At 41.1% G+C, this 25,697-nt stretch overlaps 2 protein-coding genes and 1 long non-coding RNA gene across 4 annotated transcripts in view; all 3 read right to left on the bottom strand.

Annotated features, from left to right (window-relative positions):
- Positions 1–7,955, bottom strand: part of LOC140191299 (cAMP-dependent protein kinase catalytic subunit alpha-like) — a 221,446-nt gene extending 213,491 nt beyond the window's left edge. The window contains exon 1 of the mRNA XM_072248576.1: positions 7,785–7,955. Within this exon, the coding sequence (XP_072104677.1) occupies positions 7,785–7,893 (109 nt within the window). The 5' untranslated portion in view covers positions 7,894–7,955. The remainder of the gene's footprint in view (positions 1–7,784) is intronic.
- Positions 336–7,759, bottom strand: LOC140191300 (uncharacterized). Its single transcript, XR_011883811.1, has 3 exons — positions 6,976–7,759; positions 5,243–5,470; positions 336–4,925 (listed from the first exon to the last, which is right to left on the bottom strand). It is a non-coding gene; the product is annotated as an uncharacterized lncRNA (long non-coding RNA).
- Positions 7,956–16,361: 8,406 nt separating the features above from the next.
- Positions 16,362–23,715, bottom strand: LOC140191182 (histone chaperone asf1b-like). Of its 2 annotated transcripts, none has more exons than XM_072248339.1 (4): positions 23,600–23,715; positions 23,186–23,301; positions 19,579–19,755; positions 16,362–17,394 (listed from the first exon to the last, which is right to left on the bottom strand). In XM_072248339.1, the coding sequence occupies exons 1-4, from the start codon at positions 23,709–23,711 to the stop codon at positions 17,191–17,193; spliced, it is 609 nt and encodes a 202-aa protein (XP_072104440.1). In that variant the 5' UTR covers positions 23,712–23,715; the 3' UTR covers positions 16,362–17,190. The 2 variants fall into 2 exon arrangements, with proteins under 2 accessions (XP_072104440.1, XP_072104439.1); XM_072248338.1 differs by having other exon boundaries at positions 23,438–23,705.
- Positions 23,716–25,697: the final 1,982 nt, after the last annotated feature.

The following is a 25,697-nucleotide window of genomic DNA, read 5'->3' as shown; positions in this document are numbered from 1 at the left end:
GATGTCCAGGTGGAACTCGCAAAACAACTGAAAATATTGGAAATGTTATTTTAAAAAAATAAAATCTGTAAAAGCTCTGTTCCAGCAGCAACTGTAGAAAAAGACAGCCAAACCTTTGGGTCTGAGATCCTTCGCAGAAACTATCATTCTTTCTAGTAAAAGCATTTCACATGAAGTGTGGTAATTTAAGTGTAGAAGCTTCATGAAATTAAAAACATCTTCAGAACATCAAAAAAAATCACAGATAAATTAAGAAAACAAAAAGCGTAATTCCAAAAATAAATTTAATTCACAAAAATCTTATATTTCACTGTTTGTTAAAATAAACAGCTCACAAACATTATTCTATTGACTCCACATAGCACATAAATAGCATAAGTTGCATATTATATTTATCAGTTTTCTGTTCTTTTTGAAATGGAAAATGGAATGGATATTTGGGAAAAGGACTTAAAATGGGGCAACTTAAATAACTAAAAACATTTAAAATTATGATGCACCATCTACATAGAAAAAATTTAATTCCCAGTCTTAGAAAACTGTGAAACATGATAGGTTTGAAAGAAAAATAGAAATTTTAAAACAAGACCACCACCTACAGGACATTACATATTAAAACAAACTATCTCCTGTTAGCACAAGCTTACTTTTTTAAAAAATTACTTGTAGTCAACCCATTTTGTCAAACAGACCCAAACAATTTCCCAAATCAACAAATGTTACATTATCGACAGGCAAAGTAACAGTGACATATGAGTAAAAGATGCAACATCTTAGCTGTAAGCTAAGGTAGCAGGATTTTTTTTTTATATACTGTGATTCTGCACGTTGTGATTTCAAATTTCAAACAAAAGACTTGCACTATTCAGACTGTCTCTACAATACAGAACCAAGTCAGCAGAGACATTGGTGAATTTGAGGTACACAAAATAGGCCACGAGTGCTGGTCACAGAATGACAATAATTAAAAAAAACACCTTTAGCCATGAAAATAGAATCTGTGTATTTAAATAATGATAGGTCATTTGTTCACAATATGCCAAGACTGGCCAAAATGAAATCTAAGTGCAAAATTAAACATGAGCACATATGAAAACACTAGATCGGTTACAGAGACAAGTGAATATGGTGAATCGTATGAGTGTAGGCATTTACAAAGAGTTTGTGTCACTTTACAATCTAAGTCACAGAGCTTGACAATATCAGCAAGTTGATCATTTGCACAGACAGCAGAGATAATATTGTTCCTTAGTAGGCATTCACAATTATTAAATATTTAAACAAATCCCAAAGTTCTCACGGTGACTAGTTCATTATAGATATGCTTAAGTGGAATTTAATAAAAACAACACAGAACCCAGCTGTTTAGGACAAATAACCTTTTTTTAAAAAACACTTTTAACATGAAATATAACATGTCATACAAATCAGACAAATAAAAATGTCAACGATTAAGAACTGGTTAGCATAATGAACGAAGTGAAATCAGCTGTAGAGACTGGAATTGAGGATTGCAGGGCTGGAGCAGAATATAGAAATAAGACCAAAAGATATAGGAGCAGAATTAGGTTATTATCAAGTCTGCTCCTCCATTCCATCAGAGTTGAGTTATAATCCCTCTCAACACCATTCTCCTATCTTTTCCTTGTAACCTTTGATGCCTTGATTAATCAAGAAATTCTCAATCTCCACTTTAAATATACCCAGTGACTTGACCTGCACAGCTGTCTGAGGCAATGAATTCCACAGATTCACCACTCTGTGGCTAAAGAAATTTTTCCTTATCTCTGATCTAAATGGGTATTCCTCTATTCCAAGGTTATGGCCAAGAAACAGCAACACTAAAAGCTACAGGCAGTGAAATTCTGCTGGACTCAACCATTGTAAATCAAGACTGGGACAATGAGGGGTTAACAGGGGTCATGCATGTAAGAATACAAGAACCAGTGTGTATAAAGGCTGTATCAATATACATGAGGGTTTCTGCTGCAGACAGACTGAAGGCTTTACAATGGAGATGGACAGAGACAAGGAGAATTTAAGTGATGGAATGAGCATGGGGTTAGATGGGCAGTTATACAATTTGCCTTGGTGTTGGACTTTCTAGGAGAGAAGGATAGACCCATTGTGAGGAAATAAGTTGGTGGCACAAACTGAAGACAATAATCCAGCTTTCAATATATAATTGAATGAAAGTTCCAGTCAACTGGCAATAAATGCCCACAAGTACCCTGACAAACCAAACAGCATCAGGGAACTGCCCACAATAGATGAATGTTACGTTTGCTCCAAGTTCTGGAGAACAATGATCTCTACGCAACTCCAGTCTTATTTATAAAAGATCAAACCAGGAACTTTTTGATCCTTATAGCAGTATTTGCAGCTACAAGTAATGCTAGTATTAAGGACACATGCACTTAAAAACCATTATGGAAGTAATGTTCACAATTATTGTTCTTCCAGATCCAACTTGAATATTTAACCTTAACAGGAATTTTATGAAATAACAAGACTCATATTTCAATTTGCTTCACATCTACTTTGATTACCTATTGGTTCATCCTGTTAAGTTATAAGGAGCCACAGTTGACTAAAGAAAATATTGATTAATTGTTGAACTGAAACTTGCTTACAATAAAAGGTGCAATTGAAGTTGATAAGGAGACAGTGTAAATACTACCAAGCATACTGGGAAAGGCACGTGTGACTGTTGGTATATAGACTAAATTGAGCAAAAACATCTAGTCACGTGGTCACTTGTCCTATAGTTTATCATGGGCTAGATTCATACATGAAGAATGGACAGATGGATAAGATATCAAAGTATGACAAGCACCATTGAAACCACACCCTAATAAGCAACAACTGAGTAGATATGAAAGTCCTCATTCAACTCTTCACACTATTGTGCAAAACTAAACAAATCTTGCAGTGAAGCAAAGGCAACCAACATTGGCCACTAAGAACAAATTAGCTTCCAGAAGACAAAATATTCAGTTCAATCTTTAAAGAAGATTCTCCTACCTGCCCTCTTCCACCAACTCCTATCAATAATGCTGTATTCTTTCAAAAGCAGTTTTATGGTTAAGAAATTTAAAGCCAGGACAAATAACATGCTTAAAGATAGAGACGAGCCTTTGTGACCATTTTTTGGTCGATATACAAAAACAGTGATATTGTAGACTTTCTAGTGAACAATTGCAGAGGTTAACAGTTTCTCAAAAGACACTGCAATTTTATTTGAATCATTTTAATTATTGAGATACAGCACAGAATAGGCCCTTTGGGTTTCTCAAGCCGCACCATCCAGCAATCCCCCAATTTGAGCCTAGTCTAATCGCAGGACAATTTGCAATGACTAATTAACCTACCAACCAGTACATCTTTGGACTGTGGGAGGAAACCCACATGGTTAGAGAGAACATACAAACTCCTTACAGGCAGTGGCAGGAATTGAACCTGGATCTCTGGTACTGTAAAGCATTGTGCTAACCATTACACTACCAATAGTGCAAGGGTTTGGAAACAGTTTTTCTGCTATGGATACTTGGTTTATTTGTATATTGGGAAAAAAAAATGATGGCGGGAGAGCTGCATAGCCTCAACTGTTACACAGTTCTGACCCTCATTCGGTGGTTACACCTGTTACAGCCACCCAAGGGAGGAGGCGCCGGAAGCAGTGTGGGAGAGAAAAGAGGCACTGCATGCACACTAGAAACCATGCCAGGTTGGGGGCTGGCCCCTCCCATTGGTGCTGCTCTCCAGTGTTCTCTCCCTGCAAGACAAGCTGAATTGCCTTTGCTTGTGGCTGACACAACGTGAGACAAGTAACTACAGCATACTTGATCTTGCAGATACATGGCTCCAAGACAACATCCCACGCACCCCAACCTTCAGGTCATGTTGCTCCATGTCTTGTGCTAATGGTATTGTTTTGTGACTGTATGTTTTATCATAACTATAGGTGCTGCGTTTGACTATATGCACTGTGTTTTGCACCTTGGCCCCACTGTTTCGTTTAGCTGTATGGTTGAAGACATTAATCTTGAACTTATTGGCACAAGTTTTGGTACCATCTTTCAATCTGCAATATCAAAAATGTCTTCAGTAGCTCCTGAAAAAGCTGGGAGGGTTTACTGGTTTTATCATTTGCAGAATTCCGGTGTCAGTGGGGTAGTCAGACATATTACCATTAAAAGCTCCCTCACCAGCACACAAAAGCCAGGGACCAGTTCAGCCTGCATCATATTGTCAATGCAATCTACACAAAATTATGAACAACTAAAACATTTGCAGCCATTTTAACAAAATGCATTTTGTAGCATCATTGGACACTTTCCCTGCACATACGATGAATGCAACAACAAAAAGGCTGCAGAATAAAAATTAAATACAAACAAAGAATCACTGTGAATACTCAGTTGGTCAGGCAGCAATTGTGAATTGAACACATTTTGAATCAATTCTGCTGGCTTCCAAAGATCTGTTCTTAGATCTCATCTAGATGAGAACAACATGGTGGTATCATCTGAAGAAATGGCATTAGGTTCCAGATCAACATTCAGCTTTCAACATCAACATTACCAGCACTCACTACTGCATCTGATTTATCACACAAATCACCAAGTATCTATTCTTATCAGGTATGAGAACACAACATTTGCATTAGTCATCCATTGCCATTTTTTCTTCGTTAACTTCATAGAAGTTATTTTGAGACTTTCTCCCAATGTGAACTTTGTGATTCTCCCCATATGAAATGAGAAATGTTCATTTCAAAAGTATTATTCCTTTTTCTTTCACCATTCTTCTTCAGTCTGGCTGACAAGAAGTTCCAGTCCAAGCCATCGACAGCTTTCATGCTGTTCCACCTTCAAAAGGAGAAACAAAAAAAAAAATCCACAGGGCTAGAAACAAGGGGAGCCCTGTAGTTGTCGGATTAAGAAAACATAAACACACAATAAACACAAGCTCTAAAGTACTCACTGCAGAGTGTTGATACAAGTACTGCACACAATTTAAACCCTACTGAAGTCAACTACAGAAGAGAGCCAGAAGCTAAGAATGTAAATAGTAAAGAAAGTCATCTAAAAGCAGCCAGAACCACTCAGCAAGAAAAATACCATAGTTAGAAGAAAATTTCACACTGAACATGCACAATTAAATTAAAACCAGAAATCAACAAAAAGTAGCAGCAGTTGGACTCTTTCCAGACAGGTTGCATACACAAATTAACACCCACCTCAGACAGAACCTGTAGGCATTCCTGCAGAGTACAATGGTGTCCAACACATAGCTTAAAAGTCACCTAGAGAGGATGACATGGAGTATCCCCAAATGTGGGCCAAGGATCACATTGTCCTCAGATCAAAGATAAATGGAATTACATTTTCACCAGTTTGTCCAGGTGAAACTTTTAGGGCAACAGCTTTGGAAAGAACCACCCTTAACTTTGCTGATGTCTGCATGTCTGTAATCAGAAGTCAAAAATCTGTGAATATCAGTCAATAAAATAACTGAGAATATTAATTTTAAATTTATGCACAATTGTTCACCTAACCTTACCTCCCTAGTGAGAACGTACATTACCATTAAAAATAAATCAGTTGTTACATGGTTAAACATTCTTTCATTGCTGGAATTGTATTTCAGATCTAACTTAATGGAATAAAAAATATGCCTGAATTCTATGCAAGTCAAGTTTGAATAGCTTCGATCTTATGGGCTCAGATCAAGGTATTTACATCTGTAATGTCTGTTTGGCCCTTAAGCGCTGTACTTTGCTATTACCCGAGATTTGACTAGTTGAGAAAAAGAAACAGAATGAGTGACACTGATTAATATTAGACAACACAAATATAAGAGTAATACAATTGGAGAATAAAGCGTATCACGGACATTGACCATACTGTAATAGTGGATATAAAGAATGCAGTTCCAGGGAAATAACATTTTGATGTATTTGGTAAAAAAAAGATTGAGCATGCAAAAAGTAACCATGTTGTTTGATTGTGAGAAATGGAAAGACCTTTCAATCCCTCATACCTGATCCACCTTCAGACAGATCTTTTCCACCAAACCCTTATCCACCAGATAGTTAAACATCCAATCGAATTATTTCTATCCAAACAGTCAATGACTGAATACTTCCTTGATTAAATCTGTTCTAAATGACCATTTTATTACAGACACTCCGGCCCAGGGAACATAATCATCAAAGATTTTCAATGAAATTGCATTCTTCTAAACTTGAGAGTCTCTAGCTCCCTCTGCTTAATCTGCGATAAACCTTCATTGCTCTCCCTTTACTGCAAGAATATTTTCCAACACCTTAATGAGATGGAGTCAAATTCTCTTGCAGCAAAGGCTAACAAATACCTTGCCTTCCAAATAGCTTGCTGTACCTGGACAATAATGCTCAATAATCCACCTGCAAGGAAATCAATGTCCTCTTGGTCACCAACACCATTCAGTTTTTCCACTATTGAAGAAATACTCTCCATTTCCACTTTTCTACTTAAATAGATGACCACTTTCCTCATCTGCTTAGTCTGTATAACTCTGAAGCCTCTCTACAACCTTTCAAACTACTAAAGCTACCAGCTTTGACTCTTAGATTTATGGCACTTGATCCTTCATCCTATTCTCTGTTTAGCTTGAAAACTAGCAAGGTCCTAGCAGTAATTCATGCAGCATACTGCTAGACACAACTGAATCAAAAATTGAAACTTATTTTCCAGTTCTGATTATTAAGCAGTTCTCCATCTGCACCATTATCACCAGTCCTATCTGTTCCAATTTTCTTAAGCAATGCTGAAAGTCTTTGACCAAGTTCCCCTTTCACTAGTTACAATCTCAAAGAAATAACAATCACAGTATTTCTCCCTCATAAATTCATATTGACACTACACAACCTTGATCTTTTTTCTGCCTTATAGTCACACCCTGAGCAAAAGATGCAAGTATTTTCCTTACCATTGACATCAGAATATCTGATCTGTAGTTCTCCGAGTATCTCCTTCAAGAATGTTCTTACAATTGTATGTTCCAATCAGTGGGAACCATTCTAGAATCCACGAAATTCTGGAAGATGGCAACTGGAAGATCCATTATCCCTACCTCTAAGTCATTGAATGTAGATTATCAATTCACTACTGCCACACTCACTAAATTTTCCAAGACATATCATAAAAAACTTCCTTGCAAAAAAGATAAATTTAATGCTACTGCCTCCTTCCTCTAAAGATTCTTTTCCACATAATCACGTGGATTGTGAAGTGATGGTATAAAACCCAAAAAACTTGAAAGCATCAAACCTGAAAGCTTTTCCAGCTCCATCTCTATCCCCAATTACAGAGTAGGCTTAAAAGCCGGCTGTCTGTCGTTTGCTACAGAGACCTAGTAAACATCAAAATAATTTCACCAGAATTCTTACTCGCTGCTAGTCTGTTCATGGGAACCAGCAGTCAGCCATCGCCAATTTGGAAACTGTCTCCAGGTTCTACTCCCACACTAATCACTATTTTGTAAGAGATGCAGCGTTCACTAAGGAACGTCAATCTCCAGTCTCTGCCCACGCTCTCAGATAGGGGCACTCAATGGGAAAGCCAAGTTATGACTGGGACAGTGTCCACTACGGGATCTCTCTCTGCACAGATCGGCAGCCTCCCAATATGTGTTGACGGTTCAGTGACGGAGAAGACCGCGGTGGGGACGGAGGCCTCTCCTCCAGCATGAGCCCACCCTCCCACATCCCACCACGTAACCCCTTGCCCAGCACGCACCGCTTTCAAAATCCTGACTCCTCATCATGTGGTCCTTGTAGGCGACGGTGCTGGTGTTGCTACCGCTCTCCTTGCCCCACTCGCGACTCGTAAGCCGCCAGAGCTTCATTTCACCGCCACCCCGTGCCCCCTCCACCTCAGCGCGATACCGAACAACAGCCGGCAACAGCCCGCCTCCCCGCGCTCACCAATTGGCTACGGTTGATGGATTGATAGGCGGGTCGGACCACGGATTGGCGAGCGGCGCGCTCGGAGCGAAGATGCCGGTCCCATTTTCCCCTACGGCGTCGATCCCTCCCAGGCACCCAACGACCAACCCCCTGCTCGCAGGCCCCACGATGGGAGTCGTTAAACTGACGGCTACCTCAGCCGCTTATAGGCTGAAGTAAATCGGCGTCACCGGAGCTCCCGGATCCCTTTCCTGGATTGGCTGAACACCTTTCAATGACAAATATCCCGCCCCTCCCGGGAGATCACGTGATCATATCGTCCCGCCTCCGTTGAGCGATGGGATAGGCTGTGATTGACGTGCAATCAGGATAAATTAACAATCTATTTTGATATTTTTATTGTTTAAAATTTGTTTCTGGACTGTGAACAAAAAACTGGTAAGGCCAGCCTTTATTACCATCCCCAGTTTTCCTTCATTTGAGGGGGTTTGGAGAGCAGTTTAGAGGTTAGCCCTGTTGCAATGGCTCTGGGGTCACTTACAGACAGGTCGAGGTGAGGGCAGATTTCCCTAACAGCACAAGTCTGAACCAGGTGGATTTTCAGTCACAGGCTGGTGCATTTATGGCCACTATCAAGCACACTAGTTGTGTTAATCCAGTTTAATGAATTAACAATTTAAATTTCCTTGCTACTATGTTGGAATTCAGTCACCCCAAGAAATTGTTGGTCCCAGTTTCTGGATGGCAAGAGCAGTAATGTATCTAGCACACCCTTTACAGTGACATGATGCCTGTCCTGCAGTGATTGATGTACAAACACCACTGTTTTCAGCTGGTGATTGAATTATTGACTTTCTGCCTTGTCAATGATTGGCACCATGCTTCGAACTTAAGCAGGCCAACTGGCCCATCAAGCGTGCTCCACAATTCAACAAGATCCCAGTTGATCTAGCTGTGGACTCAGCTCCACCTGTCAGTCTTTTCCCCATAACCAGTAATTTCATTGTTAAGCAAACATCTAATTAATGGTGCCTTAAATATATTTGACAAGGTAACCTCTACTGCTTTTCTGCACAGAGAATTCCACAGGTTCACTGCTCTCTGTAAGAAGCAGTTTCTCCTCATCTCCATCCTAAATCTATTCCCTAAATCTTGAAGCTATGCCCACTAGTTTATAGCCTCACTTACCAGTGGATACAACTTTCCAGCCTCTGTTACTTATTCCTTTCATAATTTCATATGTTTCTTTAAGATTCCTCTAATTCTTCTGAACTCTAGTGACTGTAGTCCCAGGTGACTCAATCTCTCCTCATAGGCTAAAACTCTATCTCCAAAATTAACCTGGTGAACTGCCTCCAAAGTCAGTACCTTACCTCTATTAAGGAGACCAGTACTGTAGAGTTGCAGCATAACCACACTGTTCTTAAATTCAATCCCTCTAACAATGAAGGCCATCATTCCATTTCATAGTCATACTTTATTGATCCCAGGGGGAAATTGGTTTTCATTACAGTTGCACCATAAATAATAGTCACAGAACCATAAATAGTTAAATAGTAATATGTAAATTATGCCAGTAAATTATGAAATAAGTCCAGAACCAGCCTATTGGCTCAGGGTGTCTGACCCTCCAAGGGAGGAGTTGTAAAGGTTGATGGCCACAGGCAGGAATGACTTCCTATGACGCTCTGTGCTGCATCTTGGAGAAATGAGTCTCTGGCTGAATGTACTCTTGTGCCCACCCAGTACATTATATAGTGGATGGGAGACATTGACCAAGATGGCATGCAGATGCCTTGTTGATAACCTGTAGCACCTGCAAATCAGCATTTTTCAATTCATGCATGAGCAGTCCCAAGGCCCTCTGCACAACATCTTGCAATCTTGTCATTTAAAGAATAATCCAATGTACTTACCTTCTACAGTAAATGACTTCATATTTACTATGTTGTATTCCATCTGCCAGTCCCTTGCCCATTTAACCTATCAATATCTCTCTGCTGACTCTCCACATCCTCTGCACAATGTTTTTCTTGACTCAGTTTAATGTGATCAGCAAACTTAGATAAACTGCACTCAGCTTCTCCCCCCCCCCCCCAAATCGCTAGTGTGTTTCATGAACAGTTGTAGGCTCAGCACCATTTCCTGGGCATTTTGCATTTTTGCATCAGGTGACTGTGGAAGCCAAGTCATTGGGTATATTTAAAGCAGAGGTTGATAAATTCTTTATTGGTCAAGGTATGAACCAATACAGGGAGAAGGCAGGAGATTGGGGCTGAGGGGGAAAATGGATCAGCCATGATGAAATGGCAGAGCAGACTCAATGGGCCAAATGGCCTAATTCTGTTCCTATACCTTATGATTTTACAGAATGCTTTTGGAAGTCCAAGTATACATCCACCTGTTCCCCTCTATCCATTGTGCTCATTATCTCCTCAAAGAACTCCAGTAAGGTTGCCAATTGGACCCACCCTTCATTAATCCATAGTGTATGCCTGATGAAACCACTTTTATCCAGCTGTCTCAATGTTTCTTCCTTAATTATAACTTAAAGCAATTTCCTGACTAGAGGTTAAGCTAACTGGCCTAGTTACTTGACTTTTGTTTACATCCTTTTGTAAACAGTGATATGCCATTTGCTGTCTTGTAGTCTGCTGGGACCTGCCCAGAGTCCAGAGAATTTTAATTATCCTAAACATATCTACTATAACATGCCCCATTTCTTTCAGTACCCTGGAATGCATCCCATCAGGTCCTGGGGGCTTGTCTACCTTTAGGCCATCTAGTGGCTCATTACTGCAGTGATAGTGATTATAGTGAGCAGCTCACTTCCCTTCACATCCATGACATCACATTCTCTCTCTGGTATGTTAGATTTGAAGAGTGATACAAGTCCTTTCTCTTTTTCTCTCCACCCCTTGAAAACACAGAACTCCACTTAACCTTGTGTTCAGGAAGTGGCATAATCAATCAGGAGATGGCCCTATGCTTCTGGATTAGCCTGGAATCTATGGGCAGAGTGATCCATATGAAGAATCCCCCCCCCCCCCCCATGAGTAATTTGATAACCATAATTTACCTGCTGCTTCGTAATCAGATACATCCATCAGAAGAATGGACAACCAATGGAAAAGGCACAGGTAGTCTGTACCTTTTTTAGCCGGTTAAACTCTAGTAGCAGTTCAAGGCGTCTATCTTGTACAAGCTTGTATTTAAGCCTTCTGAAAACTGAGGAGAGAGACTGCATACTCTATATTGACCAGGAAAAAAACTTTACAGTTGGATGCAGATTTCTCCATTGGAGACTTGAAAATGATGAATGTCAGACAGCATTTGCCTGTCTTTCTATTACATCATAAAAAGCCAAATGGAATGTTGGTCTTTATCTCTAGAGGCCTGGAATGCAAAGGCTGAAGGCAATGTTACAGATAGGAAAAGCTGTAGGACCCTACTTACAATATGCTGTTCAGTTCACATCAGGTGAAGGATATTATGGCTTTGTGGCAGATTCACCAAGTTAACATTGGGACTGCATCTTTTAAATTATGTAAGGGTTTATATTGCCTTGAGAATAGAAAATTGCATGGTAATCTAACTTTGGTGTTTAAGATTTAAGTTCAAAAGCTCATAGAATTTATTTTCCCTCTGGTTGATGGTCAGATATAAATAGAACCTCTTTATGAATAACACTATATGGTGGTGGGGAGAGTGCAATGGTGGAGTTTCAGAGCTTAAGGCACAGCCAGCTGGACTGAATAAATAGGGAATGGGTGAGAAGCCAGAATTGGAAGAGACCAGTTGACACAGTAATGCTGGAAGAGGTTCAGAGATGACAAGGGCTTTGAAAATAAAAGATACTTGAAAACCAGATTGGGAGTCATTATAGGCAAGAGTGGTAGATGAAATGGGCAAGTTTTAGATGAACCTCTTATGCAAGATGGAAACTGGGTGAAGAATGCAGCAGAACAGTATTGAAGGCACAGATGATTTCAGCAACAAATTAACTGAGACATGGTCAAATCTGGTATTAAAGAATCTGAATTGGGTCCAAAGGCATGGATATAGTGATTGGTTTGGGTTTTGAATGCAAATTCCTCAACTCAAAACATTGACTGTCCATTTCCTTCCAGATGCTGACTATCCCACTAAGGAGTCTGGTGTTAGTAGTCCAAATCTCCCTGAATATACAGGAGGGTAGCGATCACTGCTACCTGATACACTGGGATTTGTGTTGCTCCACTTCACACCTCCAGTGACCTGGATTAATTCCTCACTTCAGAGGCTGTCTGTTGAGGTGACAAAATGTGCAAGTTTCGAGGATTTCCCCAGGTGCTCTGTTTCCTCACATGCTAAAGATATGTGAATTCCCAGGATAATTTGCTGCTGTAATTTACCCGTAGAGAGTCAATGAGTAGCAGAAATTCTGGAACATCAAAAATTAAAGATACAAAAGTTGAAAGAAAAATTGTTGCTGATGGTGTCATGATGACTAGGTAAGATTAGAACCAGGTGATTGTTGTCCACCTAAAACTGGTTTCAGGAAGATAGTCAGTATATTAAAGGAGTTCGTGAATGTGTTCCCATAGATAGTGTCTGGAGAACCATGGGGAAGACAGGAGAAAAATGCTAGGAGAGGGAGAACAAAAGTTTGGCAAGGTAGGCTCAGGGAAGGGAAGCAGCAGACTATGATCACAGTGAGACAAAGTTCAGATTGTTACAACTGATTTGAAGGTGTGGAGGGTAAAGGACAGGAATTTCTTGATGTGGTTTATGAATCTTCAGAATTCTGTGCAAAGAAACAGGTGTTTAGCACATTAATCCAATACTAATCTGATTATCAAATTTATCACTTAAGTGATGTGAAATCTTGTTTTGCAGCAGCACAAGAAAAATAACTAAATTCCAAATTAAATAGTGCAAAAAAGTAACAAGATACAATAGATTACACCAATTCATTCTGAAGAAAGGGAAGCTACTCCTAAATCAGAGGATAGTTCTACTCCCTGTGCCATCATGTCCCCCCCAAATCTACTTGTGGAAAACCTTCCATTGAAAATCCAGTATACCCTAGACTCTGGCTCATCTTCACTGTTACCTTGAAATAACCTTTTAAGTGATTTGTCAAACACGACTTCCCTTTCATCAAATAGTGTTTCTGGGAGTAGGTGGGAAGGGGACTTCCCTTAGCTGTTGGTGCTTGTTCCACAGAATAGTGGGTATGCTATGCCGGTGTAACACAAGTCATGATACTTGCAGGCTGCCACTAGCACACAGGTGTTGATGTTAATGAAAACACCACATTTCACTGTTTCAATGTACAAGTGATAAGCAGATCCAAATCTAATCCTCTAGATTTGATTACCACTTAAGATTGCAAGACTCCTTACTGGTGTTTTTTTCCCATCTTTCACTAATTACTAAATTGTAGTTGCTGGAGCTCCAGACAACTCTGGAATGTCAGATTGTCAAGCTGCCACAATTCTGCCTACTATCCAAGACACCTGTTTTGGAACACTGGCTTTGGGTGTTCAGGAATGTGAAATTAAGTTCCAGTACATTTGCCAGCACTTTTTAACTGAAGTTCAATTTATATTTGGTACACTCCTACATGGTGCAGTTGAAACCAACACCAGTCCATTTCAATATTCTCACCATAATTAGTCTTCCATGTAATGACTAACTACTAAGTTATTTGGCTTTTGCTGAATCTAACATCCATGTAAAGATCTGTTCCAACTAGCTGGGATTGTAAACCAGCTCTTCCAGCAAATTCTAGTAGTTTGCTAATTCTAGTAGTTTGCTGATGCAGGAAGATTGTTCCCGATGTTGGGGTTGTCCAGAACGAGGGGTCACAGTTTGAGGATAGAGGGGAAGCCTTTTAGGACCGAGATTAGGAAAAACTTCTTCACACAGAGAGTGGTGAATCTGTGGAATTCTCTGCCACAGGAAACAGTTGAGGCCAGTTCATTGGCTATATTTAAGAGGGAGTTAGATATGGCCCTTGTGGCTACAGGGGTCAGGGGGTATGGAGGGAAGGCTGGGGCAGTGTTCTGAGTTGGATGATCAGCCATGATCATAATAAATGGCGGTGCAGGCTCGAAGGGCCGAATGGCCTACTCCTGCACCTATTTTCTATGTTTCTATGTTTTAGGCACTAGTGTTGTAAAGTTGCACAGGTGTCTCAAAAAAAGACTAGGAAAAAACTTGTCAGTTCACTCAAATTACAGAATCCAATTAAAAACACTAACTGCACCATGAAGCAACAGTTCCCAACCAGTAACCTGCTCAGACACTCAAGTTGTACTAGCACCATCTAGCTTCAAGCTTCATTGAGGGCAATGCATACATACCAAACAAGGTTATGTGTTACCGTAAATCAACAACCCAAAGCACACTGTACATCAGTCACACTCAATTAAGCCTTGAGGGATAACATCTAGCATGGCACATTATAGCCTTCAGAACTTACTGATTTCAATTGCTTCAGATGATCAGTTATTCCAGCAATGTTTTCACTTCATCTTCTTTGCCATTTCATTTCACATCCTCCACACAGCTTGTTATTCACCATGTTGTTGCCCTCTAAAGAAATCACTTAAATCTGATTGCCACCCCAGATCTTTCCTTTTGCAGTCCTTTTTCACTTCTATTTTTAAAGTTCTGCCTTAAGGTCAACATAGCAATTCAGGCAGCATCTGAGTATATTCACTGTTTTAGAACCAGCAGAATTTCTTTTGCACATTAAATGTTACTTGTTTCAGCATTAACCACCAACGTCCATTCCACAAGACCATAAGATATAGGAGCAGAAGTAAGCCATTTGACCCATTGAGTCTGCTCCACCATTCAATCATGGGCTGTTCCAATTTTTCCAGTCATCCCCACTGCCCTTTGATACCCTGGCTAATCAAGAACCTATCAACCTGCCTTAAATGCATCCAATGACTTAGCCTCCACAGCCACTTATGGCAACAAATTCCAGATTTACCGCCCTCTGACTAAAGTAATTTCTCCACATCTGTTCTAAATGGACGTCCTTCAATCCTGAAATTGTGCCCTTTTGTCCTAGACTCCTCTTTCGTAGGAAATAACTTTGCCAAATCTAATCTGTTCAGGCCTCTTAACATTTGGAATGTTTCAATGAGATACGCCCCTCCCCCAACATTCTCCTGAACTCCAGGGAATACAGCCCTGGAGCTGCTAGACATTCCTCATACAGTAGCCCTCAACTTGCCACAACCCCTCTACATCTTGGTAGAAGAGTTAGGTCAGTCACCACTATTAACTAGAAACTTCTGCATCTGGCAAAATGATGTGGTTACAAGAGGGATTTTTTTTTTTTTTAATATATAAAAACTGTCCTGTATTTCACCATAGATGGCCGTTAGAAAGAACTACAAGGTTGCTATTACACATCCTGTAAAAGTAGTTTACAATTTCACCTATTCCTTATTCCACATTTCCCCTTTCAAGAATTTATACAAATCCTATTAAATATTGCAAATTCTTTGTGGAACTATTCAACAAACAAGACTTAACTTCTGATCACTCAGTACACATTCAAATCAGTAATACTTCCAAAAACATATACTGATCAAAAAACTTAATTTGACCCAAACAACAGGAATTCTGCAGATGCTGGAAATTCAAACAACACACAAAGTTGCTGGTGAACGCAGCAGGCCAGGCAGCAACTTTGATGTGTGTTGCTTAATTTGACCCAGGTGGCTTGTTACCTTTTTACAATTCAGAAAGCCAGTTATATTCTAAAAGCATGCAATGGCTGTTACACACTACTGCAATTCAGGATCCCTGTACCCATTTCTACAGAACTGGCTGCCATCCTGACCAGACAGGCTATAGATACTGGAATCTGGAACAAAAGACTATTGAAGGAACTCAACAGCTCAAGCAACATTTTGTGGACACAAAAGATAGTCAATGTTTCCGGTTGAGAACCTGCATCAGGATTAATGCAAAGGTGCGTCTGAACATCGACTCTTTCGCCACCACAGATGCTGCTTGACTTGCTGAGTTTCTCCTGCAGCTCCTTAAAGGCCCAAGCAGGTTTTTTAAAGAATGTTTTAATGCCAATTGCCAAGTATTTCAGTTTAGTAATGCCATTTCATAGAAAAAATTTGCACAATACTTACCAGACAATAAAAAATATGCTCACATCTGGATAACAAGGGGTTAGATTCTATCAGCATCACTTGTTAAGGAAATCACAAAAACCTTTCACACCAGGATTACCCAAAATTATCTGATGATCAACCAAATAGAATGCTCCCTTAAAAGAACGCTAAAAAACAAACAGCACCAAAGTATTAGATCTAGAAGGCCTACTCCACATTACCTCTGAATAAAAATTTTACAAATGGAAGATTGTAAAAATATCACAGGCAACTGCATTTACAAGTGCTTTTATTCAGGCAAAGCAATACAATACATTTTTACATCACTAACATTTGTAAAAAATGGTGTTTTCAAAACCAATGTTTATAAAGCTTATATTTTTTTTTGAATTTAAACATTTCATTATCCTGTCCTACAGCCACAGGCAGGTTTGGATCACGATTTACAAAGTACAATATTAAAAGTTACAAAATAGTTTTCGTGTTGAGATTCTGAAAACATTTATGCTGGACAATGACATTCATACAGTTAATTTCAACTCCCAGCTTGGATTAGGTAGAGATGCTTTGCCGGATACCAGTAACTCCACTTCCTTTTAAAGTTCCAGAAGTCATTGGTGAGACAAGTGGCAATAGCACATCTAGTCAATTGTTAACTGAAGCTCTGGAAATGGCCAGCTCATGGACAATTTCAGAAAAGGCATTGAACATATTTAACAAACTATAGACTTTTCCCACCCCCCCCATCCCCAACCTTTCCAGACCTACACAGCAAAAACAAAACTAAGTTCTGTAGTTATACATTTCTGGCTAATTTACAACAGACATCACCTGAATTTTACCAATAACCATTACCACTGGGCAGAAGCCAGCTTACTATAGATCACCTTTGGCAGTTACAATTACTGCAATTGCTATGGAACCAAAATGGGAATTAGTAAACCTTGGCCCCTACCTTCGTCACGCCCTCTCCTGTAGATTTAACGTCTTCTTTTGGGACACTGAAGTCTGACAAACCCTCTTTTCAATTAACTCCAAAAGCTAACAAACCTGGGTAAAAAAATAATCTTGTCCACTTCAATGTGTATTCACTAGATCGTTTTACATGCAGTCCATGGAGTTCTCTGGAACTATACTTAGTCCACTTCCTGCCCCAAGTCCCTTCAGGGGTGTACAGCTGGGTGGAAGCATTGCATTCGAACTTGGGTCAACATTTTCAATATCTTCCATTTTCTCACTGACACCTTCCCAGTTGATGTGGAATCTCGTAACTCTTGGGTTTGAAGCCAAAATATTTCGCTGGAGCTAGAGGGCAAAGGGAAAAGGTAAAACTTCAGTTGTCATACCAAAATAACAATTAACCAGACTATTCACATGATTAAAGAATTTGATCAGAAAGTTATAGGGGCCTTGATTCAAATGCACCTATAATGAATAACATAACAAGGTGGCAGTAGGGTGGCAAAAGCTATTCTTTTTTCCATTAAGAGTAATAGACGTAATCCTTAGAATTATAGACCCAGAAGTCTTATATCAGTGGTGGGCAAGCTATTGGAGAGAATTCTTGGACAGAATTTACAAGCATTTGGAGAAGCAAAGTCTTATTAATGATGGTCAGCATGGCTGTAAGGAGCAGGTTGTGCTTCATAAGCTGGATTGGTTTTATTGAAGAGGTAAAGTGGATGTGGTGTATTTAGATTTCAGCAAAGTGCCCAACAAGGTTCCAGTGATGGGCTCAAAGTCAGGTGGCATGGGATAGAGGGAAACTTGGCTGATTGGATTCATAACTGGCTTCACACAAAATGCTGAAGGAACTCAGCAGGTCAGGCAGCATCTATAGAAATGATGAAACAGTTGACATTTCAGTCTGAAACCCTTCTTCAGGACTGAGAAGGGGGAAGATGCCAGAATAAAAAGGGAAAGAGGGAAAGGAGCGGATCTGGGTGAGTACATGGTCGAAGAGTTGGTGGGCGGGAGGGGGCACCAGAGAGTGGGCTTCACTGAACTCCCAAAGAGATTTAAGTTTCTTCAGGGTAGGCATCACTGAGTTTTCACAATGGAGCAGCAAATCATAAACAAAGAAGTCTGCAGATGCTGGAAATATGAAGCAACACACAATATCAAAGGCATCACCAGCAGTAGTGGCAGAACTAATACAGCTACTAATTTGCCAGACCAGAGACCTAGATTCAATCCCAAACTCTGCAAATTACACACGAACACCACCAGTGAACATGGATTCCCTCTAGGTGCTCTGGTTTTCTCCCACATCCCAAAGTAGCTTATTAATTGACCACTGCAAATTGTCCCCAGTGTGTACAGAAGTCGTGAATCCTGAAAGAGTTGATGGGAATGTAGCACGAAACTTGGGGGTTAATGTAGGGTTCCGCATAAATGTGTAGTCATTTTGTGCTGCTCTTCTGACCACATTTCAAAAGTATCATTGGCAATAAGGGACTTGGCTAAAAGTACACTTTAAAAAAAATGCAAGGCTTCATTTTGAAAAGCTGTTCCAACTAAAGTTTCAGCGCTGTGCCAAAAGCAGAGGTCATTACTGAAAAGGGCACATCTCTTTGGCAATACTAAATCTGAAGGACTATAACAAACATCCTACTGCAGCTGTATGACAGAGGAGGCATAAATGGACCCGCAGTGGTGCAAGGGTACAAATACAATAAATCTAACAAAACCTATTGTTCCACTGAAGCAAACTTCAAGAAATAAATCACACTAAAGGTTAATGCAGATTTATCCTTCGTGTTACATGGGAGTAAGTTTAAGGCGACTGTCATTAATATACTCAACATTGTGGCAACTTCAGAACCACAGGAACACAATGGTACTGACAGGAACAATGTCCATTTGCAATGAAAAACATCATATAAATAGGGCGATTAAAACTAAAGAACACAAGTGACTGGGAAAAAAAAAACCAAAATCTGAGATGGCAAAAGGTTTGATCATAGGACCTGGGTAGTATTAAGGCAAGACTGGATATGATATACCCATTCCCCTAAAGGAAACAGTTGATTTTGAGTTTTATTTTACCCAAAACAGGAAACTTATTTTATTATTCCAACATCTAACATTTTTGGGAAACAAGCCTGGGAGGTGATGCTTTGATTACTCCAGAAGGAATTGACATAGACTCAATGGCCATCTCTTACAGTTTATCATCCTATGAATGAGGGAGGGAATAAACATTCACAGAAAGGTGGGGCATGAAATTTACAGTCTAGCACATCAGGATACATTTATATCAAGACTTGTTCTTAATCAATAAAAAATTCAGCACTGCCATTTGTCTAACTAAAAATATAACTGTTCCAAGCTCTGCTCACTTATTTTGTAGTCTGCAAGGCCAATCCTATAGGCAATATCATAGCAAGCCAATGCATACTATCAAATTCATTTAATGATTTTAAAGCAGTGACTTACAATTTTGCTTTTAATCTTAAAAACAAAACAACGAAATTATGTCATTCTTACTTTGGCATAGTCTGGTTTCATTGGTGGGTTCTCCTTTAATTCAGGATCAGTGTATTCATTATTTACATAATACCCAACGCGAATAAACTCTTGATCTCTATACGTGCATGTGATGAGCACCACAGTCACACCAACTGCATCAGCATCTGGGATAAGACTTGCATTTGGAGCATCAGCCTGGAAAAGCAGAGGGGAACAGTGAGTTTTATTCAATTCAGAATGTCATAGTCATACTTTATTGATCCTGGGGGAAATTGGTTTTCGTTACAGTTGCACCATAAATAATAAATAGTAATAGAACCATAAATAGTTAAATAGTAATATGTAAATTATGCCAGGAAATTATGAAATAAGTCCAGGACCAGCCTATTGGCTCAGAGTGTCTGACCCTCCAAGGGAGGAGTTGTAAAGTTTGATGGCCACAGGCAGGAATGACTTCCTATGATGCTCTCTGCTGCATCTCGGTGGAATGAGTCTCTGGCTGAATGTACTCCTGTGTCCACCCAGTACATTATGCAGTGGATGGGAGACATTGACCAAGATGGCTTGCAACTTAGACAGCATCCTCTTTTCAGACACCACCGTCAGAGTGTCCAGTTCCATCCCCACAACATCACTGGCCTTACAAATGAGTTTGTTGATTCTGTTGGTATCTGCTACCCTCAGCCTGCTGCCCCAGCACACAACAGCAAACATGATAACACTGGCCACCACAGACTCGTAGAACATCCTCAGCATCGTCCGGCAGATGTTAAAGTACCTCAGTCTCCTCAGGAAATGGAGACGGCTCTGACCCTTCTTGTAGACAGCCTCAGTGTTCTTTGACCAGTCCAGTTTATTGTCAATTCATATCCCCAGGTATTTGTAAACCTCCACCATGTCCACACTGACCCCACCTAGATGGAAACAGGGGTCACCGGGACCTTAGCTCTCCTCAGGTCTACCACCAGCTCCTTAGACTTTTTCACATTAAGCTGCAGATAATTCTGCTCACACCATGTGATAAAGTTTCCTACTGTAGCCCTGTACTCAGCCTCATCTCCCTTGCTGATGCATCCAACTATGGCAGAGTTATCCCAAAGCTTCTGAAGATGACGAGACTGTGCAGTAGTTGAAGTCAGAGTTGTAAATGGTAAAGAGAAAGGGAGACAAGACAGTCCCCTGTGGAGCCCCAGTGCTGCTGATCACTCTGTGACAATGCAGTACAACCCAAACTCCATGGTGACTCTTAAACTAAGCCCATAATGTTGCCAGAACATCCCAGATCACAATATTCCTCCAACCCAAACTCAAATATCACAATACCTTGCCATATCTAGTGAAAGACAGGAACCTAGAATCCATTGATCCAACAAAACAATTCTGAATTTTCTATTTGAGTGAAGTCCCCAAATACTCAACCACAAACCCTCATATTCTGGCACAAATAGACTAAATATTCACGGTTACATTCCCTACTTGCAGTTATTACCTTAGTGAAACAAAACCCCTACTTTCTGGCAGAAAATACAACACAAAGCATTCTGGGCCTAAGTGTGACATGGACATGGCTTCTGTCTAAGTTGCTTGGCTTACATTAAAAAACAGAAAAGTGAGAAAATTCTGTATTTAACAACCACAGTACAACCAATAACTACCCATCATCTGCTCTAGCTGGTCACCTGTAAGGGGAAAGCATGGTTGCCCAAAGCTTTGAACCACTATTCTGCAATCTAAACTTTGCACATTAACAGCACAAAGTCAGAATCCCCCCATGCATTCATGCACTGCCTCTATTAGCAATCAAGCTCAAGTCGAAATGGGGCTGCCCATCTCCAGATAAGGTACCTCTAGGGACTGGAATTAGTATTTATACTGGAAAGGATGCATAGGGCAGCTATTGAATAATGTAGGACACCATCAAAATTGAAAATATAAAAACATTGGAAGTCACTCAGAATTAAAGCTGATACTAATTGATCAGTAGAATAATTTTTTTCTCTGTAAACTATACAAAATCCCATTATCTCTTAAGTTCAACTAAGATTTCTAACAGATTACAACTCCAAAGCCTCCGGTGCTGGAGAAAAACACTAAAAGGTACAGATGAAGCAATCTGCATATCCAGCTTGTGCAATGGGAATTCTGAGTCAGTAATGGACATTTGAAATTACTTATACTGAATAGGTTGCATTGAATAGCAAGATTCAACCTGCTGTGTAAAGTGCTGCACAAATTTTACCTAACCATGCAAAGTGACATTAAGGCTAGTCATTACTTTTCAGATATAAAGAACCCAAGGATAATATTAACAAATCTGCATTTGAAATACTGAGTCCCTAGTTTATGCACTGACTCCCTTCCCAGGTGCCTGCATTTTCTCTGCAAATCAAACACTTTTCTATGGTAATCACATCATAGCCCCCTTACACACACTTGCTATTTTTCTTCTCCATTAAAAGCTACCCATATTAATGAAATACACTAAATCCAGCCACTGACTTGATACATTACCAGCTGGAAAATGGGTTTAAAAATTGAGGGATTTGTGCAAAGTCAATTTACACAAATCAAACCATTCAGAACCCAAGGAGCCTATGTATTCTGGATACCTTGTGAGGTACAGAGATAAGTGTACAAAGAGACATGGGCAGATGTTTCTATTAGAAATCTCATACAAGGAGATAGTTACAATGCCAAAGCAGTTATGAAAATTGAACATGTTGCAGAGATTTTGAAATGTTCCACTCTAGTAGATCGTGAAGGTTAGATTATTGGGGTTACTAAAAGAGGAATCAGTTTACTCCGCTAAGCAGTACAACTGGAGTAAAGGAACAAAGACACTATCTACTATTTAAAAAAAAGTAAAGTTCAAATTTTATAATTTTACTTTAACTTTCAATTAACCACAAGGCAAATAATTTGATTCTCACAGCAACAGATCAAAGTATATCAAACATAGAAAACCACTAAATTGGAGATTGACAACACTGGAAACATGCTTTAGATGTAGCACACAAATAAATGCTCCATCTGAAATCATTTGAATTGATACTAGTTAAAGGAAGAACCAAATCTGCAAAATCTTCAGTGCTATCTGCAACTCCTAATACAACTACTGCTGGCTATTGCAGAAGATAGCAGCAGAGCAATAGAAATCATATCAGATAATTTGTGGAACAGAACAGTTGAATTAATGTCCCCCAATAACAATGGGAAAAAAGTTCAAATGTAGAAGAATATGCTGGAACTACTTGGGCCCTCAACAGCATTCAGGGGGGAGAAACAGTTAATAATTCGCATCATTCCCTTCATTTGACGTTACCACAATGTTATTGTTCTAGCAGTCCTAGAAATACCAAGAATTATCCATCAGTTTAAGTAACATATCTGCAGTAAGCAACACCAGTAATCGCAATAAAACTTCGGTAAGTGCATCTAAACCAAAATCAATCCTAACAGGCCAAGCAGATCACAATTGCCACACCACTAGTGTAAATAAAGGAATATTTTAGACGCAGACTCTATACGAAATAGTTAGGCGCTACGAACACCGAAAATTGCTCAAACACACAGGGTATGCTGATGCAGTCAGCGTTTTGTGCTGACTGGCCTGATCACACAGTACCTGAAACACAAACATATGACGCCCAGCCGGGACGGGTCCCACCAACACCGAGTCCAGCACCTGGTCGTGCTCCTCGCTCTCCGCAGAGCCCACGTATATGATTTTCCACTCCAGATCTAAACAGAAAAGTATTGACAATAAAGTGAGCGCCGGGGCCGAGAGCGCGCCAGAGCAGCTGACGGCTCCATTGACAAAACGGAATGCGCCAATCAGCGACGGAGGGGCGGCCGGGCGGCGCGCGCCTGTCCTCACCGTCCGGCAGGTCCTCGATGCACTCGAAGGTGATCTCGAACTGGAAGGGGTTGTTGAAGGGAGATGGGTTGTCCAGCACCACCACGTTCAGCACCTGCACTTTGGCCATAGCGAACGCGGGGGGCGGGGGGAAAGAAGAAAAGAACTGAGAAGTGTGGCTACCCGGGGTCCCCGCGATCCGCCGCCTGGTTTCCCCCTCCTCTTCCAGAGGCCGACCTCCACCTTCCCTTTGCCCGCCGCCGCTCTCACATTGCGCGCCTCCCGCCAACCTCATCTATTTATACCGCAGCCACTCTCGCGAGAATACAACAGCAACGATTTCCCCTTTCGATAAACTTTATGCATAAACCGTTCTCAGTGCCGCCAGCTTGTCCAATCAGCGGCGGGGCCGCTGGCGGGAAAACCCCGTTTGGACAGCGGAGCGAATGAACAACTGGTGACTGAGGGGCTTCGTGGGGAGCTGGATGTTCTGACCGCGGTTTGAGGGCAGGGAGGGTGATGGATCGGGGGATGAGGGAGCACCAGAGCCAATGGGTGACAGAGGGACACGGGATCTGGGAGCTCAGAGCATGGTCTGAGGACGAGGTGGGTGATGGATGAGGGGAAAGGGTGGATGAGGGGAAGGGGGGTGGATGAGGGGAAGGGGGGTGGATGAGGGGAAAGGGGGTGGATGAGGGAAAGGGGGCGAGGAGGGGTGGATGAGGGGAAGGGGTGGGGAGGGGAAGGGGGGTGGATGAGGGGAAGGGGGGTGGATGAGGGGAAAGGGGGTGGATGAGGGGAAGGGGGTGGATGAGGGGAAGGGGGTGGATGAGGGGAAAGGGGGTGGATGAGGGAAAGGGGCCGAGGAGGGGTGGATGAGGGAAAGGGGGCGAGGAGGGGTGGATGAGGGGAAGGGGTGGGGAGGGGATGGATGAGGGGAAGAGGGCGGGGAGGGGTGGATGAAGGGAAGGGGGAGCAAACGGAGGATTTGAAGTTGGCTGGGTGGGAGGGAGGTAGGATGTGGGGAAGGGGTTGAGTGAGGGGGGTGTGAGAAAGAGGTAGGTGGGTGTGTGGCTGGCAGGGATTAGGGAGGAGGCAGGGGAGGGAGTGTGGAAGAAGGGAGAGTAGGTGTGTGGAGAGGAGGGAGGGTGGGGCAGGTGATGGAGTGGTAGGGCGGCAGGAGATTGAGGGAGGGGTAGGGTGGGTGGGTAATGGAAGGAAGTTGAGTGGGTGTGGGAGGGAGAGTGAGGGTGGGTGATGATTGGGTGGGAAGGAGGGGAAATGATGTGTAGAGGAAGAGAGAGTGGCGTTTGGGAGAGAGGAGGTGTGGGTGAGAGGTTCTTAAATAAATATGAGTTTACTATGACTTTAGTGCTTTCCAAAGTATGATTCTAAAAGCTCTGGAATCTTCTTTGTTCTGCATTATTTGTAAAAGTGCTTTCTCATTGCTTAATGCGGTATTTGAACAATTGCTTTCTAACTGGTTAATTCTTACCTATAAATTTGAATGGAATTGCCCTTTATCTCTATGGATATAAAATAGTTAAACACCATGCAGCACCATCTTGATTTTCTTAGTTCTTTATTTATCGAGATACGGTGCAGAATGGGTCCTTCGGGTCACGCTGCCCAGCAATCCCCCGATTTAACCCCAGCCTAATCACGGGACAATTTACAGTGACCAATTAACCTACCAACACGTATGTCTTTGGACTGTGGGAGGAAACCGGAGGAACCAGAGGTGGTCACGGGGAGGATGCACAAGTTCCTTACAAGCAGTGGCGGGAATTGGTATTGTAAAGCGTTGCGCTAACCACAGTCTACTGTGCCACCTAATCTTAACTTTCTTGAGCACTCTCTATTCAAATTTCCTCCGTTCTACCAATTCTTAATAAAACGATCATGAAGCAACAAGATTTGTACCTCTTACCTGGCTTCTAAAAGAATCTTGGTTCCAAAACATCAGAATCCAACACACATATGCTTGATCTTGGGGACAGCAGTACTGGCTTCATCTCCTTCACTCTACTTGTAACTGTTGCACCTTACAGTTGTGTGTTTTTAATACCATTTACAAAAATACTGGTGCCTAAATTGAGTGCTTGTTGTGCATTTTCTGAATTATGGACTAAGACTGGCGATGGGGTGGGGGGGGGGGTGAAAACAGACCAAGGAATACTCAGACTTCAAGGATGGGATTTGCCCTCTCAAGAGAGATTAGGTGGTCTAGGTATGTATTTTCTGGAGTCCGTGGGGAATTCACACAGAAGCTGAGGTTAGC

The sequence above is a fragment of the Mobula birostris genome, chromosome 32 (assembly GCF_030028105.1).
Source record: "Mobula birostris isolate sMobBir1 chromosome 32, sMobBir1.hap1, whole genome shotgun sequence".
In the NCBI taxonomy this organism is placed as follows: domain Eukaryota; kingdom Metazoa; phylum Chordata; class Chondrichthyes; order Myliobatiformes; family Myliobatidae; genus Mobula; species Mobula birostris.
The sequence above is the reverse complement of the archived record's forward strand: the minus strand, read 5'-3'. Positions and strand labels throughout refer to the sequence as shown.

What these genes read in the sequence shown, in the direction of transcription:
- LOC140191182 (XM_072248339.1), bottom strand. Translation starts at nt 23,711, where the DNA reads ATGAGGTTGGCGGGAGGCGCGCAATGTGAGAGCGGCGGCGGGCAAAGG. An exon ending in GCGGATCGCGGGGACCCCGG is followed by an intron (nt 23,302 to 23,599) that starts GTAGCCACACTT and finishes TTTTCTGTTTAG; the next exon opens with ATCTGGAGTGGAAAATCATA. An exon ending in TGAAACCAGACTATGCCAAA is followed by an intron (nt 17,395 to 19,578) that starts GTAAGAATGACA and finishes TTTGCCCTCTAG; the next exon opens with CTCCAGCGAAATATTTTGGC.